Below are 19,139 nucleotides of genomic sequence, written 5' to 3' on the forward strand. Positions count from 1 at the left end.
GTTTCCCTCTTACAGTAGTTTTCGGCAATGCGTCGTGTTCCCGTGTCTGCTACCCTCACACTTTCAGGTTGACCATGCACAAACCCATACGATTACGCTACCACTTTGTCACGTCATATCGGGTTACAGAAATACAATAGACGATTAGGAAGAGGAAGAATATTGCACGCTGTGTTTGCTTTTGCTATGGCAATTGGTCTTGACCTGACGAAGAGAGCAGGAGACTGGACCAGCAGCTGGAAGAAGCTTACAGATACACATGTAGAAAGTGAGGTCCTGCAATGCATTACTATCTTCAACCTTTTTTCTCTCCTTGCCTTTTGTTCTTTCTTACATCTCCTCGTCACTATCAATCAAATCCAGATCCGCCACTTTTGGTGCCCTCTTCCTCCCTACACCAGCAGCGCTACTCTTCCTCTGCTTCTTCCTCTGAGGCTGCTCTTCCTCCTCCTCCTCCTCCTCATCGCTATTTCCAGCACCTCCACCTCGACGATCATCATCATCACCATCATCATCATCATCGTCATCGGAAGTGATCTGCCCATCGCCCCGAGCAACTCGAGCATCCTCATCGTCATCTTCATCCTCTTCATCACTGGAGACGATACGTTTCTTCTTCATCTTTTTCTTCTTGGACTTCTGACTGCTGTTGCCCTTGGAAGAGGAACTCTTTGACTTTTTGCCAGACTTGCCACCACCACCAGTGCCGTCTTCCAGACTTTCAGCCTTCTTTCGACGTTTTGCACTTTCCTTTCGAGCGGCTTTAAGCTCTTCCATCTTGTTGCGCTTGCGTTGCAACTTCTTCTCTTCGCGACGTTGTGCCTTTGCTGCTGCATCTTCCTCGTCGTCGCTCCCTCCACGACCAGCCTTACCAGGGATGTCATCATCGTCATCGGTGAGAGGTGCATCGTCCTCATCGCTGCCGACGGCTTCGTTGAGTCTCCTCTCCTCCTCGTCCGTCTCAATCTCACCCGATTCAGCCCTCTTCCTCCTCTTCTTTCCACCAGCAGCACCACCACCGCCACCACCTTCGCCGCGCTTCTTTTTGACTGGCTCCGGTGAAGGCAGACGGTACTGGAACTCTCTCGCCTCCTCCATCGCTTTACGTCTACTCTCCTTGACCATCTCCAACCTCTGTGCTTCCTCTTCAGCAGCAGCGCGTTCTGCCTCTTCTCGTGCCCGAGCCTTCTCGTTGCGGAGAGCCTTGACTGCTTCGCTCTTAGCCGCGACTTCAGCCTCAAAGGTCTGCTGCTCCTCGATGTGCTGCGGGGCTTGACGCTCAGCGAGCGACTCGCCGTACTGGATACGCTGCTCAATGACGTCTTCCGTGATGAAGTTAAGCTGTCCAGCGCGGGCAGAGGGGACAAGGTCAGCAAAGATGGTAAGACCTTCTTTGATGCCTTCGGCGGCGGACTTGAGCTCCTCGAGGGAACGCTCCTCCTTGCGTACTTCGAGCATCATCTGAAGCGCCTTTTGCTTGATGACAGCTTCATTGTAGCGGTTGTATTTGATTTCGGCTTCGAGGGACAGGATGCGAGGATTGGACGAGTCGATGGGAGCTGCGGTACCATTTGCGCCAGCTCCCTCTGCGTCTCCAACGAGCTCGTTCCTTTGCGCCTGGTAAACACCTCTAGCGCTCTGCAGTCGACCAACACTCTTGAGCAGGTGCGAGTACGACTTCAATTGCAGGCCGAGATGGTAGTCCGAAAAGGCCAGGTATGTCAGCACGTGAGGATTCGAGTCATCGTAGTACTGCTTTGAAGCAATCTCATACGCCTTGCTTGCGCGTTCCCACTCTTCACGCTTGCTGAGAGCGTGCCCAAGACAAACGTGAATGCTACCGTCATCGCGGAGCTCTCGCAGCTTGGTAAAGACGGCCAGTGCTTCTCCCACGGCAGCCCTCCTAGCCTCACGCTCAGCTTCGATAAGCTCACTGCCACTGCCAGGCTTTGCGGCGGAAACTAGCCCGTCGTCGCAGAGGATGATGCCTAGACCCTGGGCTGCCACGACACACTTGGAGTCATGAGCCAGAGCCTGACTGAAGAATTCGGCAGCTCGAATCATGCAGCGATCGCGCTCCTTCTTGTCCTTTGCCTCTCGACCGAGATTGTAGTACGCTGAGCCCATGCAGGACATGATGAACGGATCGCTGGAAGTGGACTCTGCAACAGCGCGAGCAGCACTCGCTCCTCCAAATGTCCTGACGGCCTTGGGATCATTGGCGCCCAGAAAGAGCTCGGCGAGAGTATCCTTGATCATCGCCCACTGAGCCGGGTAGGGAGATGAGCCAAGCGCGCCTCCGAGGAAGCAGACGTATGCTGCTCTCGTATCCAAGTTGGCAGGATCCGAAGAGAGCGCTTCTTTGAAGTAAGCATTGGCCATCTGAGTCGCTTTGCCCTTGACATTGGCAGAAGCAGGCAGTGAGGCGATCATGATCGCCAGGCGCACACGAGCGTCAATGTACTCTGGGTGGATCTGCAGAATTGTCTCGTAGGCCTGGCGAGCATCTTCCAGGGCGCTCGTGTGGGAGGAAGACTCTTGCAGACGAGCCGCATTGAACATCACAGTGGTCTTCTCGAACTCCAACTGGTCGTCGCCGCTGGCTGCGCCGGACGAAGTCTTCATCAGGTCCAGAGAAGCTCGTAGATGCTCGAGAGCCCGTTCGACAAGAGGGTGGGTGATAGCATTTCCTTTGTCGATGCTTTCGCGCATCGCACCACCATAGCCTGCTCCAACGGCGCTTTCCAAGGCTCTCACACCCAGAACTGCACCCAAGTTCGCCCGAAGCCGGATCTCCAGGACGGAATTAGTGACGTCCCCACTCTCTCTTTGCTTGACGAGAATGTTCAGAGCGGTTGTGTAGCGTCTGGCTGCCCTCGGGAGGTCAGCAGCCGAAGAACCATTTTGCAAGATCTGAGCGAGCTCGACATTGGCGAGAGCATCCTGACCGACGGCGCCGGCTTTGATCAGAGCGGATTGGCCAGCAGCTTCCGTGAGTAGTGAATTCTTGGTCAGGGCTGCCAGGCCGGTGGAAGTAGTAGTTGTGAGCCCCCCTTCGACAATGGAAGTCGCAGCTTCGACAAGAGTCATTGCCCTTTCGAGCAGGATGCGAGCTTTCTGTCGATCCCTCTGAGCTTCTTCCTTGCTTGCTCCAGGATGGGATGTGGCTCGTAGGCTGCCCTCCAGGAGGGCCGGCTCAAGTAGATGGAGAGGCAAGTATGGCAGATTGGCGAGTTGAAGACCTTCGAGTGCGTGCATAGCTGCCACGACTTCGCTTTGGCTCAAAAGGAGCTGAGCAAGGCTCAGAGAGGCAAGAGCCTGTAGCGGTCCTACAGTGCCCGGAACGCTACCAGGCGCGGGCGCTCGTGCCAGATCTTCCGTCACTCGAGTCCAGTGTCGCATAGCCACTGAGCGCATCTCCACCTCGTCAAGGGTGATGGAACGGTTGCGAGCAGCGAGCACCGCGACGTGAGCAGTGCGAGCAATTCCTGTCCACGCGGCTAGAAGATCGCTACGTGCGTCAGCATACTGGATGGCATGCTCACCCAGCTTGAGGGCTTGTTGGAATTGCGCGTCTGCCTTGGCAGTGTTGCCCTCTTGAGCAGCAATATATGCTCGCTTGGTGAAATGCTCGGCCATTGCGACGGCTGCCATTGCGCTCCGATTGTTGAGCTTCCAGGCCATCTGCATGCTGGTCAGGCCGTCTTCCTGTGCAGCCTCTCGCGCCATCTCCTCCGTGGTGGTCTGGCCCACACCAAAGAGACCAAGAGGCAGAGCAGCCGCTTGCTTGGCAGCATTGAAGGACGAGAGACCCAGGAGCAGTCTCGGAGCTGCATTGTTGGGATACAACTCGGCAGAGCGAGTCCATGCACGCCTAGCGTCGATGGTTCTGCCCATACCGGCAAGACAGAGTCCGATACCAATGCGAGGGTCGGGACGGGTGAAATCTCCCTTTGCCTCGTAAGGTAGCACGAGGGAAAGAACTTGCTGGTAGATGAGTAGAGCTCGCTGGAAGTCCCTCTTTCGCAAAAGACAGCAAGCCTTGCCCAGAAGTGCGAGCGAATTGCGAGGCTGTCGCTCTGCAATGTCATTGAAGATGCGCTGGGCGTCCGGGGTTGCTCCTTTGAGTGCCATGTCGATGGCTCTGGAGAGCTGAGAGTGGACAGCCTTGGGATCTGACGCAGCTGAAGAGTTCGTGAATTGAGTAGCCTGACCATAGTGAGCTTGCTTGGGATGGATACCTCTGCCCTGCAGAGGCTGGTACCGGGCGTCGGGGATGAGCTGCTTTGGCGAAGATCGAGCACGGTTGGCGTACACGGCAGCTGTCATTGCGTCGAGGAGTGCAGTGCCTTGAGCTCGCCTGAGAGGAGCAGAGCGGAGGATGTGACTGCCTCGTGTGAGGAACTCGAGTGCAACATCCTCGTGCTTGATTGCGAGGTACTCGTAGGCGAGTGTGGCCCAGTAGTGAGCTGGCTGTGCGTCGGCGGCGAGGAGTCCTACGATGTCGGCGATGCCCTCTGCGTCGATGGGTAGGTCTGCCAAGTCGATGGGGACATCACCCTGCTCGGTGGGGATGGACAGGATGCGCTCGCCACTGCCATCATCGCCGTAGTCCATGGTGGGCGGGTGGGCGTGTCTAGGAGATGAGTGTTGGTGGTGTTGGTGGTGATTGATGGTGAGGAAGAAGATGGCTGTTCCGCTCTGCTTCCCGCGAGCGTCCCTCTGCGCCTGTCTGTGCCACGCGGGCGCCAATCGTCGGAAGGAAGCAGCCACTCACTCCACACTTGGTCAGATTTTGCACAAAGGCAAGCTCAAGGGCAGACAGAGCTTCCTCGAGGCGGTAGGCTAGCAAGCTTCTACCTTCCCTTCTCTACCCTTGATCATCTCCTGCCCACCATACCAGCATGTCCAAGCGGCTCAACAAGCGCCAACAAAGGGAGCAGCAGGAATTGCAAGAGCTCCAAGACCTTGCCATATCCGACGCTGCACCCAACGCAACCTCCTCCACAGCTGGTGACGCAGAAGAGCCACGAGAAGGAGTGAATCAGGACGAGTCTATTGCAGCGCCAGCACAATCGACGCAGCCGGCTCAAAGCGTCTTTGCCGCGGTAAGTTCACGGTGACAGTCTCCTCGCCTGTAAAAGCTGAGGTGGGCTTTTGGCTGACCTCCTCCACCTATACGTACGCCCCATAGCTCGGCGGAGACGAAGATGAAGGAGCCGAGAGTGACGAGGACGCAGACGACGGCCTAGAAGACGCATCAACAGCGACGGCAGCAACAACAGCCAAGCCCAAGAAGAAGAACAAAAAGAAGAAGAAGAAGACTCCTGCCGCTACAGCGGCTGCCGGCGTGGAAGACGGGGACGGGGAACAGGCCGGGAGTGGCGCCGTATCCCCTGCTCCAACACCTGCAGTCAAGACTAGCAAGAAGAAGGGTGGAAAAGGAGGAGGCGGAGCCCAGGCTTCCAAAGGTCTATCGGACATGTCCCTTGACGACTTTGATTCGATCTTAGCCTCCCAGCCTCACGTCGTTGCAGGGGGCGGTATAGCCAAGACTGTTCAAGCAGCTGCTGGCGCCTCCTCAGCAAGCTCGCTTCGAGCCTGTCTCTCCCTGCAGCAGAACCATCTCGATCCGGATGTGGAGCTGAGGAGACAATTCGGCTCAGCGGCTATTAAGGCCTACGAAGCCGAGAATGGAGGAGCAGGCGGTAGCGGGGCTAGCGGAGGAGCGCGGGCTCGGATGCTGGCTCGCAATCCCAACCTGAAGCTACGCAGCGTCCTGGTGCAAGCCAAGGACACCTGGCCGCCGGTGAATCGGACCTTCACGGGCATGGTGGGGGAAATTGAGGAAGATGCAAGTACGGGTGCAAAGGTCGCCACGTGGGAGCATTCCAAAGCCTACAGGGCTGCTCAGTACGAGTTTCAACAAGCCGTTGCTACACACAACCCTGAAGCCATCTACGCTTTGCTCAGACCATACTCTTGGCACGTGCATGTCCTCTCGTCAATGTCAGACATCAGCAAGCATCAAGGAGACTTGGGTCAGGCATCCGATTGGAACGCACGCATCCTCTTCGTCTACGAGCGGACCGCCTCGCCCACCTTCATCTCCTCACTAACCAATCCTGCCGGCCCTCTGCCTGTAGACTTCAAGAAGGTCGAGAATAGAGGTTTGTACCTCGCAGCTCACCGCATGATTGCCTTTCTCGGTCGGAGAGGCACCTGGCGTACCGCTCTAGAGTGGTCCAAATTCCTCTTCTCCCTCGACGAGCACGATCCTCACGCCTGTCTGCTATGGGTGGACTTCCTCGCCATTAAGAGCAAGCAACATCGCTGGCTTGTAGAGGACTTCCTTCCTCGGCTGAGGAAGACACGGGATCTGAGTTGGGCTGGAGGTTTGGACTTTGCAGAGGCGCTGGGTGTGCGGGCATTGGAGAGGGAGAAGGGCGACAAATCCGGCGAGAGCAGTATCCCCCTGCTCAAGAAGGCCATCGTGCGGCATCCCTATCTCCTCCCCGCTCTCTACGCCAAAGTTGGGCTGGACCTACCAAGAGGCATGGAGTCGCACCCCTGCGTTCAAGCCGCATCTTCGCAAGGAGACGAAGAGGATGCTCTGAGAGAGATTGTCTCGCAAATCTACAGCGCGCGCAACGACTCGCTCTGGAAGGACCCGGAGCTCAAGTCTTGGCTACGCACATCCGTAGAGTCCGTCTGGACCGAGTGTTCCAGCGGAGCGGGATCGGGATCACAATGGAAGAAGAGCTCCCTCCCTAGCGCCGCAGGAGACGAAGCGACGACGTCCAGTCTCTACCGACACATCCTCGTGGCAGACATGCCCGACGCACTACGTCAGTCACTCACATCGCTTATTCCCCACTCCATCACTCGTGAGACGAGCAACTTAGACGCTTTTGATCCACTGCCTCCACGAGGAGCAGGCTCGACGCGGATTGACGACGAGTACTTTGCTCCTCTCATACGACGCACCGGACCTCTCAGAGGTAGCAGCGCGGCGACGGGAGGTGGAGCAGGGGCGGCGGCGGGAGTGAATGCGGGTATGCTAGAGCGGTTGCAGGAGCTGCTTGGACAATTCCAAGGACGACTGCCCTTCTTTGGCGGCGGCGGTGGTGGTGGTGAGGCCCCAGGTGCAGCTGGTGCTGTAGGTGAGGAACAGGAAGCGGAGGCGAGGGCGTTGATGCAGCAACTGTTGCGGGATATGCCGCTGGAAGAGGGACAGATGGGTGCGGGTGGGATGCCGGGTCGCTTCGATGAGGAGGGCGAGGGCGAGGACGAGGACCAGGAGGAGATGTTGGATTCGGATTCGGAGTAGAGATGAATGGCATCCATTGTAGACACACACTCACACCTCATGAGCCTCGGGCTCTTTCTGCAAGTATGCGCTGCCCTTCCCTCCCCTCTCCCCTGCTCCCTTCTACACCTCTTAATATGCCCACACCGGATCAACCACTCCCTCAAACCTCCCCTCTCCACCTCTCAGCGCCCTCACATTTGCCACAAAGCGCTGCACCAGCAACGGCCTTACCATTGCAGGCGTATCCGCTGTATGCGGTGTAATGATCAAGTTTCCCCTCTTATCAGGTTGCAACTCTTCCTCAAAGTCTGCATCATTGTGACGTTGTAAAGACCAGAGGGGATGATCTTCCGGTAGTGGTTCGGGAGAAGTCACATCTAGTCCTGCTCCTGAAATGACTCCCGTTTGAAGTGCATCGACGAGAGCAGGAGTTTGTACGTGTTCACCACGGGCGACATTCACCAATACGGCATGTTTTGGTAAGAGGGACAGTTCGAGAGAGCCGATGATGCTGTGTGTTTCAGGAGTGAGGGCTGCAGCTAGTACGAGTGCGTCGCTCGAGGGGAGAACGGAGTGGAGCTCCTTGAAGGAGCGTACGCTCAATCTACCCGCTCCCGCTGCTGAGCTCCTGTAGTAGGCTGGGAGCACTTCCTCTTCTAAAGACTCTGCCTTTCGCCTCAGAATGGTGATATCCACTTCGAATGGCGCAAGGAGGGCTAAGAGGGCGAGGGTAATCCCACCTGCACCGAGGATGGTGACGTGACGGGAGAAGAGGGAGAGGCCGGATGGAGAACCCCAACTGCTGGCTCTGACTCGGGTGGGGATGTTGCGTAGGAGGGAGAGAAGGAGAGATAGGGCGTGCTCGGCTACTGGCTGGGCGAAGGAGCCCTGTGGGGGTTGTGTGGGAGATAAAGGAGTATTATCAGCTGTGAAGGAGCGTCGGGTTAGACTCAGTTTCTACTGACCTTTGCGCTAGTCCAAACAATGTCCGTTCTGCTCTTGATGAGCTGTTCAAAGGCATTGACTCCAGCAAGACCCAGTTGTACCCATTTGATCTGCGGGTACTCTCGCAGCACCTCGCCCAATTTTTTAGCGGCAGGAGGTCCACCGCTATCGAGCCATATAAGTCCGACCGTCTCTTTCGACAAGGGAGCGAAATTGGTGCTGGTGCTGGCGCTGGTGGCATCGCCGTCGCTGCCGTGGTTGAGTTCTCTGAGGAGAGAAGAGGAGTAGTAGTCATATGTGGAATGGGTGGCGGGACAGATGGAGGTGTTTCCTCTTGTGGGTGGGATCTTGGAAGAGGGTATGGTCGTGGCTGAAGGGGCCAGGACGGAGCGATGTTGTGGGTTGTTCATCCTCGGTGAGACTGCACTGGTAAGGCAAGTCTGCTGTTGGCCCTTGAGGTCTCGAACGACTATCCAGAAGGAGACTACAATCAGCGTATCTTGGTATGGAAGATGTCCAATCTTGCTTCCCCACCTTTTGGTATCTTTATTGGAAGAAGATGACGCCCCGCGCTATTGGCCGTGGAAATGTCCGTTGGCCCAAGCGCAGCCCCGGGGAATTCAGACAGTGTCGGATCGAGTTGCGGGGCGAAGCGGGGCTGCACTGCTCTCCCCTGCTCACACACTCACACAAGCACAAGCACACACCACCTACGTACCTCGGTATTCACACGCAAGCATACAGAAGAGTCATCATCATCCGCAGTAGAGTGGTACCCAGCCACTCATACCCACCCCCACGTCCACGCTCATGCTGCACCGACCAGATCAGCAGGCAGGAACAGCCTCTCCTTCTATGTCCACCGCACCACCCACTACCGCCGCTTCCTTCGCTTTCTACTCCTCATCGCCGCCTTCCACAAGCACATCGACCCTCGACACATCCTCCCTCTTCATTCCACGACGACGTCCCCCTCCTGCTTCGAGTAATCTCCGTGCATCCGCCCACTCGCGTTATGCCACCAGCAAGCCTCCTTATAGCTCGGCACGCAGGGTGTCCGCTCCGGGGGGAAGCCTGAGTAGAGGTACAGGTGACGAACAGCTCGGTGCAGCCAGCAGCGAAGGGCAGAGAGCTACAGATGCAATGCTTGACTTGCAGAGCGAGATGGATGGAGTCTCTCTCCATCCTCATGTTGGTCACGAGCTCGCAGTAGATATCAAGAGGAGATTGTTCAATGATGCACCTCCACCTTCGCCTGGTCAAGGTCAGACGGTACAGCCCTACTGGCAAACTTCGTCCTCTGCTTCTGCCTCTTCCTCGCCAGAGGAGAAGCACGACTTCACCCGCAGCTCTGTACGGCGCTTCAGTCAAAGTCAGGCCCTCGGGCAAGCGCAGGCCCGCGACTCGCCCCCTCGAATGGGCATACTCACCCGCTCCAAAGTCAACAGAGCGGGATCAGTGAGGATCTCAGATGCACCACAGAGGAGGAGTATATCAGGGCCGTACCACGATGGCTTCCTCAATGGGGACGGACATGGACATGGAAGTGAAGCAAGAGGCGGAGCAGCAGCAGCAGCAGCGGCGGCGGCAGGCAATCGTAACAGTCCTCGATGCTCCCCTCTACGCACACACACCAGAGGCAGAGGTAGGGGAAGAGCTGCCACGCCTTACCCTGGGGAGAGCTCTCATGCTCATTCGGAAGCACTCCCAATCGGTTCGTCCTCTTCTACCACTCTGTACCCTCCACACCAAACGGAGGACATCGCCTCTCTACAAGGCGCCAGTCCCTCTTCCGCTCCACACTCCCTCTCCTCCTCTTACCCTTCCACACGCCCCTCAACTTCTACTATCCTCCTCTCCCACGCCGAGTCCTCTTCGCTACAACGCGCCCACTTCCTCTCTGAAAAGGCAAAGGAGGAGGAGAGGGACTTGTTGAGGGGATTGGAGATGTGTACTGGATTGGGAAGGAGATTGGGTGGATGGGAAGGCGGGATGGAGAGGGGGTCTGCAGGAGGGGAAAAGATTCAGGGGGATGAAGAGAGAGTGGTACTTGGGCGGAGGGTGACAGGAAGAGGGAGAAATCGTTGGGTACTTGGCACTGGCACTGGCACTGGCGACGATAATGGTGATGGTGACGAGAGTCTGCAGTACTGGAGTCAGATTCAAGACGAAGATGAAGTGGGAGGTAAAAGTGAAGGTGAAGTTGAAGGCGAAGGCGAAGGTGGTGAGGTTCAAGGAGAGGAGGGAGCAGAGGTGTACTATGCTCCTGAGGATCAAGATGAAGAGGACGACGACCTCTTCGGTGATGGTGATGGTGATGGTCATGGTGACGGTGGTGGTGATAATGATGGTGATGAGCTCTTCGATCTCGACGATGACGACGATTTCGATGAGAAGGGCGGAGAGGGGACTGTCTCCAATAAGCGGCGGACGAGTAACGCACGGGGCAGAGGGATGGACGCTGTTCATGAGTCCTTTGAAGAAGAAGAAGAAGATGAGCAGGATGCAGGAGAAGACGAAGACGAGGACGGAGAGGATTGGGGGCGGTAGCATCTTAGCCTTCTTTCTTTCTCTCTTTGAGCTGCTCAATGCAATTGCACTTCAAGCATGCTCACTGCTCTCCCTCTTCTCCACTAGTCAGGTCTGATCGTCCATCATGTTGCTGTTCATCTCAGTCTTCTCTTACTGGGCAGGGCTCCAGTGTACTCGCGCGCGTGATGAACTCTGCACTTGTATTTCGCCAAAGGTGCTCAAACGAAAGAACAAGGACAAGGTGAAGGGGATGGTACAAATGACAAGCGGGACACGCAAGTGGTCAAGTCAACCCTGTAAACAGCGCTGGCATCCTCTCCTTACTTCCTCAAAGAAGATATAGAAGGAGGACGTACTCGGGGCACTAGCGCTAGCGCTGCACGCTCTAGGCAGATGACTTGAGAGCAGCCCTCGACTCACGGAGAGCCTTCTCGGTTCCGTGCTTGGCGTACCTCTGGTTGCGGACGAACTTGGGGTCGACCTGGGAGGGGCGGAAGTTGAAGGGGTGGTGAGAGGTAAGGTCAGCATCTCTGCACCACCAAATGGAGGGGCTCGCCACGGTGTCGTTGGCGGACTACCACTGTCTAAGGTTCTGCTCGAGTCTCTCTGAGCGACCTGCTCAATCGACATCTGCCCTGCAACTCCATCCGACTAGCAGCCCTTCACCCGATCACCCTCCCCCGCTTTGCCCCGATCCCTCGAAAGATCCAACCCCACCGCAATCTCCAACGTTGTTGCCTCGCATGATGCAGATACTCACTCCCTTCAAGCTGGGGTACTTGTTGGTCTTCGGCTTTTTGATACCGTTTCGGTGGGCCTTGCGGCTTTGGTTCTGTATAGAAGGGGAGTTGGAGTGGAAGGGGGTGTCAGCTCTTGTGCCAAAAGCGGTGTGAGCATGTACCTCTGTCGCTCTTCAGAAAGGCGACAGGCCTGAACAGCAGATCAGCACATCATATGCGTTTGACGTGTGTCCGACGGGAGGAGAGCTATGCAGCACAGCAATACCCTTAGAGGGGCATACTGAAATGCCTTGCTATCCTCGGGCCAGAGCTCCCTCTGTCTCTATCCTGTCAATCTCTGACCTCGACTGCCGCCCATAACATCAAGAAAGGGTTTCTGCATGCTCTCCAACCCTTTTGCGAGATGGTACCAATCTCCAACGAGCACTTCTTCCTGCCTTTGATCCCTTTCTTCCTTGCCCCGAATCTCTCCCCCAATTCGAGCCTCTTGGGACAGCGTCGCCCTCCCTGTTTGCTCCTTTTGTACGATGATGATACTAACGTGGTTCGTGTGGTTCTTCGACTTGGCCATTGTGAACGAGTATGAATATGTAGAATGGGTAAAGGTAAGAGGTGAAAGCGAAAGAGGATCTCCAAGTCTCGAAGCTCTCCTCTCGCAGAGGCGGGCGGGGCGAGCGGGCGGGCGGGCAGGCAGTCAGGCGGAGGAGCTCTGCAGCTGGGCCCAACAGCGCGCACCGCGGACGAACGGGCGGGGCGAAGCAGAGCCAAGGCAAAGGAATTTTTGGCCTTTGCCCGCGAGGGAGCTTCAGACTCCGCACAAGACCCGCAGTTGCAGCCTTGCTTCCTCGTATCGACTTCCATCCTGGAGCAATGGGAGTGATCACACGTGCGCAGAGGAGAGGTGGGACGTTGTATTCGTTACAGCGCCTAGGGATCAGGATAAGCAGCGATCAGACAGATGTAGAAGTACGGTGCTCTGGGCAATCTCTCGCGGGGACCATTGCCGGGTTGGCAGCTATGGTAAGCCCCAGGCACATGATGCATAGCTCGTCACATTCGATCTGTGCGAATGCGTATCGATCAAACAAGTGACGCGATGGATCTGTCTAACAAGGTATTCAAGTAGAGTCACGCAAGGGCTGATGAGCGTCGAATGTCGTATGAGATTGCAATTGTCTAGCCATGCAGAGGCTACCGGGCCCACTCGCTTCAATCTCTATGAGGCGGCTCTCCCACGTCTCCCGCTACGAATTTCCCCTACCTCTTCCCGAATAATTCCAAAGACTTCCAGCATCACTCTTCCAAGCATTAGACCTGGCCAAGACCGGAATGATCCCCATGCTCCTAGCCCTCCTAATCGCCTTTCCCACACTCTTCTGACTCTTCCAAGTCAGGTTCGTCTTGTTCCTCGAAAGGATCTTGCCCATTTCACTAACATAGGGTGAGAGGAAAGCGCCATTCTTGTACGAGTCGTCGTGGAGAGAGGGTTTGCCGGGATTGAGACCTAGCTTGTGGATCTGGTCGAGCGTCTCGGCGATCCGTCGGCGGGGACCTAGACGTGGGGGGACTCGGTAAGTCTGCTCGCGATTGAAGGCTTCGTAGGAGACAGAGTGAGGGACGAGGTGCTGCGAGATCCAGATGAGAGCAGATTCAGTCAGCTTGTGTTGCACAGCAGCAGGGCACAATCGTAGCTAGCTACATCCACGACGGCCAGAAGATCGCTGCAGCTACCGCTACATTGTTCGGCTCTCATGTCTTTCTGTATGGAGCGCAACTCACCTGTCCATGTTCCGGCCTAGGCTCAGGCCTCTCCCTCTGACCAAACGTGGGCTCTGGCTTCAATCCAGCCCCCGGCGTGAACACGTTTCCCGATGCTCCTACAGCCCTACCCGCCCGCTGGAACCCAACACCAGTGCTACCTCCAGGAGAGACATTCCTCCTAATGGTGTCTGCGATCTCTCCCAATTGGGCGTTAGGAGGTCGAGCGGATCGTTGGCCCTCTTCGGCAGACGAGGAGGTGGTCTGGAAGCTGCGAAGCTGCACTCGCGAGGTAGATGCGACTGCGCTGGCTGAGCTCGAAGTGAAGCGACTTGCGATCGAGGTCATTGGCAGCGACGAGGATGATGCTACCAGTCTCATAGTGGCTGCGATGGCGACAAGGGATGGGGTGGTGCGTATCAAGTCTTACAATGAGCAGTCAGTCGGTGGTCAGTGAGACGAACAGACCTTCGAGCCACACGGCACCAGGCACCCAGTCCGCGCGCGGAGTCTCAAACCCACTTTTACGAGAGGCCATCCTCCAGGCGCATCTCCGTAGAGACTGACTGACAAGAGGCTCACTGCCAGACCTATCCCATCGCATCTGCCTCAGTACCAATCTAGCGCCCTCTCGCCCTCCCTCACCCCCCTCTCTGCCCGTCATGGAGGAAGCACTTCACGCAGTGGGCACCACAACCACTGTGCTTCGAAGTCTGCGCCACCTCGAGCGTCCTACCAAGCACGCAAAGTTCTTCCAGGCAGGCAAACCTTCCCAAGCCGGCGGATCCAAGAAGTTCGTTCAGCCAAGGGACCGAGTACCCTTTTGGAACATCGTGCCCGGAGATATCGTCAAGCTGAACACAGGCAATGTTGCACGGCAATTCGGTCTTGACCCCAATGAGAAGGTCAGGGGAGAAGGAAGGGTGATTAGTGTCGATCGCGAGAAGAACACTGTGCTCCTGGCCAACCTCAACGAAGATCACCCACTCGTACCTCACAACACTGCCCACAACACTCCTCGTCTTCTGGATCCCAATAAGCCCGAAAGAGGTTTCGGTCCCACTACCTACACAGTCCCTCGTCCCATTCACTATAGCAATCTCACCCTCAAGATTCCCGATCTAGAGGACACTTACGCCCTCCGCATCATCAAGAAGAATCTGCATTTCCACAAGGCCTCGAAGATGTGGCGCTGGCAGCGCTATGCCGTGATTCGCAATCGAGACGGGATCAACGAGAAGATTGAAGTGCCGTGGCCAAAGACGAGGAAGACGGCTCCTCCCCCCAAGCCGGACGCTTCAGGGCGGAGAGATGTAGAGGAAGAGACGTGGCTGCCGTGGGCTCCTTCGGATCCCGTGCATCTGCTACCAAAGCCTCCTCGCAATTCGGCTCACAGTGTCAGCGACGTCGTAGAGCGTCTAGCTGCCCTCGAGGTAGCTCGTGTGGCCAAGGAGCAGGAGTCGGCCGATCTGTACAAGGGCACAAGTCAAGGTCGCTATCCTGGTTTCCAGACAAAGAAGCTCTTCACCCCTCCTCCTGTTCCACAGGAACCAAATGCGGCCGAGGTCCTCGCTTTGGCAAAGAAGTCGATGTCCATCTGGGCTTCCTCACAACAGGCTCACGCATCTCAGGGTGGTCGTTCCTTTGCCGCCTCTGATTACCTCAGTCTTGCACCTCAAGTTGGTCCAGTGGCAGGTGGAAGCTGGCAGCTACCCATTGCCGATACTCTCGTGGGCACCGAATCCTTCGAGCGTGATCCATCCACGGGTACCCTACTAAGTGTACAAAAGCATCAAGGTCTAACCTCTAAAGTCCATTTGGACTCGATGCCCGTCGAACTCCTCATGAAGGACGAGCTTAGCAATGAGCTTGGAAGGAAGTGGAGACAACAGAGGTGGCAAGCACGCCTAGTTCGCAAGGCAAAATTGGCAAAGAGTATGACTAGGAGAGAACAGAGTAATAAGCGTGCACTGAGGGAGTATCTTGCTGAAAAGGTAAAGGCCAGTGTACCTGCAGGAGTGGTGGGAGGAGGAGGAGCGATGATGGGGTTGGGACAGGCGATTGGAGGACAGGGTATTACGACGACTACTTCGGGCACGGGGAAGACGGCACCCACATCGACGTCGACATAGCCTAGAGGTACCTTTTCTCACGTCGATGTAAATGTCATCCTGCTCTGCAATGCAAATCAATGACAGCTCTTCAAACACTTCTCCCTCGTCGGACAGTTGTACTTAGAGGGCTTGAGAATGGTGTGCGTTCATTATGACAATCGATCCCTCCCTCCTGACGAATCGGAGCGACAGACCACCGAGCGATTGAGCGAGTTCATTGTGTACAAGAGAAATCAACCTCTTTCCCTCTTTCCCCTCCTTTCTCAAGAGGACCTCCCAGTTCCCCCTTTTCCGCGAGCTAGCTAGCTGGTCTTTGCTCGATTGCAACGGCCCTACCCCCCATCTCCACCACTATCTTCTAGACCTCAGACGACTGTGGTCCATCTGTCACCCCCTACCAGCCTTTCCTTCCTCTCCTCCTTCCGTCCGCAAATGTCTTCTTTCCCTATCTACATCGGCACCGAAGGAGGCGCAGGCGGCGCAGCATTCGGGTCCATGGGAATATCACCCGCGCTCTCAATCGACACTCCCACTCCAAACTTGGCCGCATTCTTGAAGTGATCAATCTCTCCCGCGACGGTGAATGCAAAGGTGGGTGCGAGTCTCGTCTCTAGCAGTGAAGAGACTTTACCCGTCGAATCGACTTGGGTTCGGAAAGTGGACATGCGGAAGTCCCACTTTGCACCAATGGTCGCTTGGGCTTCGCGACGCCCACCGGCAGTGATGACCTGCAGGTCGACGGCGGCATCGACCTTGTCTGCCAGTCGCTGCCAGTAGGTTGCCTGGGCTACACCTGTGCCCTGGTACTGCACCGTTGCAATTGCATCTCGGGCATCCGAGGTCCACTTGGCCATGTAGCCCGTGTTGGCCTCTTGACTATCCACGGAGGGACGCATGTACACCGTCTCGAGACCAAGGGCAAAATTGCGGGTGAGGGACTGGAGGAAGTTGACCATGTAGATTCCAGTGCCGTCTGCTGGCGAGGGGTTCATGGCCTTGAGGTTGAGCGAGTGGTCTAGACCTTGGTAGTCGTGCTCCAATTGCACAAAGGATTGGCCACCAGCGCTGGCGAGTTGGGCTTGCACCTTGGCGGTGTGACCTGGGGTCAGCTTGCGATTTGCGCGCATGGTAACGCTGCCGCTATCGCTGATACCACCTTGCAGAAAGGTCTGGCCAGTTGGGAGGGCAGAAGACGTTGGTCCAAGACAAGGATCGGTCAGCAACTGAGTGTGCCAAGCAAGCAAACTCCCTTCCCAGTCTTACTCACCGAGTCATCTCCCATCACTGCGCCAAAGTTGTAGGAAGGAGGCTCGCTCTGCGAACCATGAGAAAAGGCATGTGTAATCTGGAAGATGGGGTTGATGCTAATGGCCTTTGTGAGGTCTGCCCTAGCTCCATCAAAGAAGTAATTGTTGAGATGAGTCGCCTTGACCTCCCTAGTGAGATGCTCTACTGTTCCCGGATTGGGCAGTGCGAGCTTCTGCCTTGTATCTTGCAATTGAGCAAATGTGTTTGCAATGGGACGGAGGAGGGGGTCGGCAAAGGAGAACATGGAAGAGGCGTGTGTCTGGGTTGCGGGGACGGGGAAGCCCTTCTGTTCTTGGAGGAACTCATTCTGAGCCGAGGCAGGGTGGAAGCCGGGGGGTGGGACGGATCCCGAGGGAGCAGCCATGGTGGGAGGCGGGAGGATAAGGGGGCGAAGGAAGGATAGAAGAGAGAGAGAGACGCCGACTAGAAGACTTGAGAGGTCGGGCGACGTAAGAAGGGTAAAGAAGAGGCCACAGGTATGCTAGTGGAAGGTATAAGGTGTGAGTGCCGTCAAGCCAAGAGGTGAGCCGGGCAATATGTGAGGAGGAGTGAAGGGTGAGACTACTGGGATGGCCAGGAAGGTGGTGGTGGTGGTGGTGGTGCCATGTCTGTCTCTCATCTCATCCTGGCTGGGCGGGTGGTGATCAAATCTTCATTGCGCGCCCCGCCCACGTCCTTCCTCCACGCAACCGCCCACACTCGCTCACGCCCTTTCCGCACCCACGCTCCTACAGCTTCCTAGTCTAGCACTCATCCACGCACTCATGGTCTGGCCCACGAGCCCTTCATTCACTATCCTTCCTCTCGTCTAGCATGGTCACCCCGGAGGAGATCGGCGCCGGTCTCCTCTCCCTCTTCCACCTCTTCCTGCTCCCCTTGACCTGGCTTTCCCTCACACCTACCGCCTTCCTCCTCTCGGTCCTAGCCCTAGGCCCGCTACCCAGGCATGTAGCCTTCATCATGGATGGCAACCGACGTTGGGCTCGCTCCCTGAACTCGCGCATCGAAGCAAAACAGCAGCAGCAGGAGCGCCAAGGTTCTGCAGAAGGACAAAAGACACCTTCTGGCCATCAGAGTGGCTTCCAGGCCCTGAAGCGGGTGCTGGACCTCTGCCTACAGCTCAAGGCCATTGAGCACGTGACAGTGTATGCCTTTGCCATTGATAATTTCAAGCGCAAGGCAGAGGAAGTTGATGAACTCATGGCGCTGGCTAGGTCTAGTCTCATTGAGCTGGCGGGTCACGGAGAGCTACTGGCGCGGCATCAAGCTAGGTTGAGGGTGGTGGGGAGGGTGCACCTGTTACCTCCGGACGTGCAGGAGGCGGTCAGAAGGGTGGAGGATCTGACCAGGGACAACAAGGGGTGAGTGAGGGTGGGTATGGTTAGCGTACAAGCAGTGGCAGCTGACAAAGCCTGTCTGCTGGCTCGACCCCGTTACAGTCCCACGCTCAATATCTGCATACCCTACTCATCGAGGGACGAAATGGCAGGCGCAGTCCGCTCGCGTGTGGAGGCCAAGATGCGGGCACAGAGGCCGCAAGCCAACGGCCACTGTCACAGTCCCAATGAGGCGGAGGAGGAGGACGACGATGCGGCAATGGCAACAGAGCTGGAAGCGTTGGACAAGGAGATGCTGCTGGCCCACTCTCCGCCGGTGGACGTCATGGTCCGGACAAGTGGTGTGCACCGGCTATCTGACTTCATGCTGTGGCAGGTGAGTGAAGCAGACGCCTGCTTCAAGTCGCCCGGGAGCTGATGCAAGCTTCTTATCATTACTGCAGATCACTCCCTCTACTACAATGCACTTTGTGCCGACCTATTGGCCCGTCTTTGGGATGAGGGACATGCTGCCGATTTTGCTAGACTGGCAAGCCCACCAATTCCGCAAGTGGCTGTGGGGAATGGACGGAGGGGTTCTGCCGAATACTTCGTCGTGTTGAGTATAGTGTTGCGTTCACATTGTCACCCATTTACATACAATAGACGAGCATCTCTGCGTAGCGCTGCTGTCCTTGTTTCGTCTGCATGGTGAGCTTAAAATTGGCCGTGGTGAGTGTGTGTGGCTGGCGGTGGGTGGCTGTCTGGCTGTCTGCCTGGCTGTCCCCCCGTCGCGTCGTTGGTCGGAGTGGCGGGTGAATCGCAATGCATCACGGCGTGTTGCACTGTGGGCGCCTGCGTCCTGCCTCTCCTTCGCGCCCGGCCTGGGCGTCCTTTGTCCCCCCCGCACCTCCCAACCCCCTCGACCGTACAGCTCTTACTGACCGCACAGCCCCCCTCACATCATCATCTTCTTCGAGCTCACCATCTCCCTTGGCAAGCACTTGGCTCTCCTTTCATAGCCGCACTTCCTCTTGAGCCGCGTAGACTTCAAGCTGCACCGCTGGCTGCGACACTTCGAAGCGGATCCTTTGAATTCCCTCCCCCCCCTGGC

At 56.6% G+C, this 19,139-nt stretch overlaps 9 protein-coding genes across 9 annotated transcripts; 4 read left to right on the forward strand and 5 right to left on the reverse strand.

The window, feature by feature from the left end:
* Positions 1–63: 63 nt before the first annotated feature.
* BCV69DRAFT_284529 (hypothetical protein) lies at positions 64–4,639 on the reverse strand. Its single transcript, XM_025493072.1, has one exon. It carries the CDS (start codon positions 4,615–4,617, stop codon positions 331–333), a length of 4,287 nt encoding a protein of 1,428 aa, XP_025346069.1. The 5' UTR covers positions 4,618–4,639; the 3' UTR covers positions 64–330.
* Positions 4,640–4,810: 171 nt separating this feature from the next.
* BCV69DRAFT_294920 (DUF654-domain-containing protein) lies at positions 4,811–7,624 on the forward strand. Its single transcript, XM_025493890.1, has 2 exons — positions 4,811–5,108; positions 5,195–7,624. Exons 1-2 carry the CDS (start codon positions 4,905–4,907, stop codon positions 7,328–7,330), a joined length of 2,340 nt encoding a protein of 779 aa, XP_025346070.1. The 5' UTR covers positions 4,811–4,904; the 3' UTR covers positions 7,331–7,624.
* BCV69DRAFT_53078 (hypothetical protein) lies at positions 7,386–8,822 on the reverse strand. Its single transcript, XM_025495353.1, has 2 exons — positions 8,278–8,822; positions 7,386–8,200 (listed from the first exon to the last, which is right to left on the reverse strand). The coding sequence occupies exons 1-2, from the start codon at positions 8,665–8,667 to the stop codon at positions 7,442–7,444; spliced, it is 1,149 nt and encodes a 382-aa protein (XP_025346071.1). The 5' UTR covers positions 8,668–8,822; the 3' UTR covers positions 7,386–7,441.
* Positions 8,823–8,941: 119 nt separating this feature from the next.
* Positions 8,942–10,882, forward strand: BCV69DRAFT_284531 (hypothetical protein). Its single transcript, XM_025493073.1, has one exon. It carries the CDS (start codon positions 9,113–9,115, stop codon positions 10,805–10,807), a length of 1,695 nt encoding a protein of 564 aa, XP_025346072.1. The 5' UTR covers positions 8,942–9,112; the 3' UTR covers positions 10,808–10,882.
* Positions 10,883–11,195: 313 nt separating this feature from the next.
* Positions 11,196–12,100, reverse strand: BCV69DRAFT_234582 (putative RPL29-60S large subunit ribosomal protein; the record flags this gene model as incomplete). Its single annotated transcript, XM_025489887.1, has 3 exons — positions 11,196–11,270; positions 11,550–11,621; positions 12,071–12,100. Coding segments are annotated over 3 exons (177 nt in total), but the record flags the coding sequence as incomplete, so codon positions are not given.
* Positions 12,101–12,732: 632 nt separating this feature from the next.
* BCV69DRAFT_284534 (hypothetical protein) lies at positions 12,733–13,731 on the reverse strand. Its single transcript, XM_025493074.1, has 2 exons — positions 13,309–13,731; positions 12,733–13,154 (listed from the first exon to the last, which is right to left on the reverse strand). The coding sequence occupies exons 1-2, from the start codon at positions 13,633–13,635 to the stop codon at positions 12,774–12,776; spliced, it is 708 nt and encodes a 235-aa protein (XP_025346074.1). The 5' UTR covers positions 13,636–13,731; the 3' UTR covers positions 12,733–12,773.
* Positions 13,732–13,926: 195 nt separating this feature from the next.
* On the forward strand, positions 13,927–15,566 carry BCV69DRAFT_284535 (hypothetical protein). Its single transcript, XM_025493075.1, has one exon. It carries the CDS (start codon positions 13,950–13,952, stop codon positions 15,417–15,419), a length of 1,470 nt encoding a protein of 489 aa, XP_025346075.1. The 5' UTR covers positions 13,927–13,949; the 3' UTR covers positions 15,420–15,566.
* Positions 15,497–17,265, reverse strand: BCV69DRAFT_284536 (hypothetical protein). Its single transcript, XM_025493076.1, has 2 exons — positions 16,669–17,265; positions 15,497–16,570 (listed from the first exon to the last, which is right to left on the reverse strand). The coding sequence occupies exons 1-2, from the start codon at positions 17,071–17,073 to the stop codon at positions 15,851–15,853; spliced, it is 1,125 nt and encodes a 374-aa protein (XP_025346076.1). The 5' UTR covers positions 17,074–17,265; the 3' UTR covers positions 15,497–15,850.
* A 166-nt stretch (positions 17,266–17,431) lies between these two features.
* BCV69DRAFT_284537 (Undecaprenyl diphosphate synthase) lies at positions 17,432–18,716 on the forward strand. The gene is made up of 3 exons (XM_025493077.1): positions 17,432–18,070; positions 18,149–18,422; positions 18,490–18,716. The coding sequence occupies exons 1-3, from the start codon at positions 17,523–17,525 to the stop codon at positions 18,646–18,648; spliced, it is 981 nt and encodes a 326-aa protein (XP_025346077.1). The 5' UTR covers positions 17,432–17,522; the 3' UTR covers positions 18,649–18,716.
* The last annotated feature ends 423 nt before the right edge of the window (positions 18,717–19,139 follow it).

The sequence above is a fragment of the Pseudomicrostroma glucosiphilum genome (genome assembly GCF_003144135.1).
Source record: "Pseudomicrostroma glucosiphilum strain MCA 4718 unplaced genomic scaffold BCV69scaffold_13, whole genome shotgun sequence".
NCBI lineage: Eukaryota > Fungi > Basidiomycota > Exobasidiomycetes > Microstromatales > Microstromataceae > Microstroma > Microstroma glucosiphilum.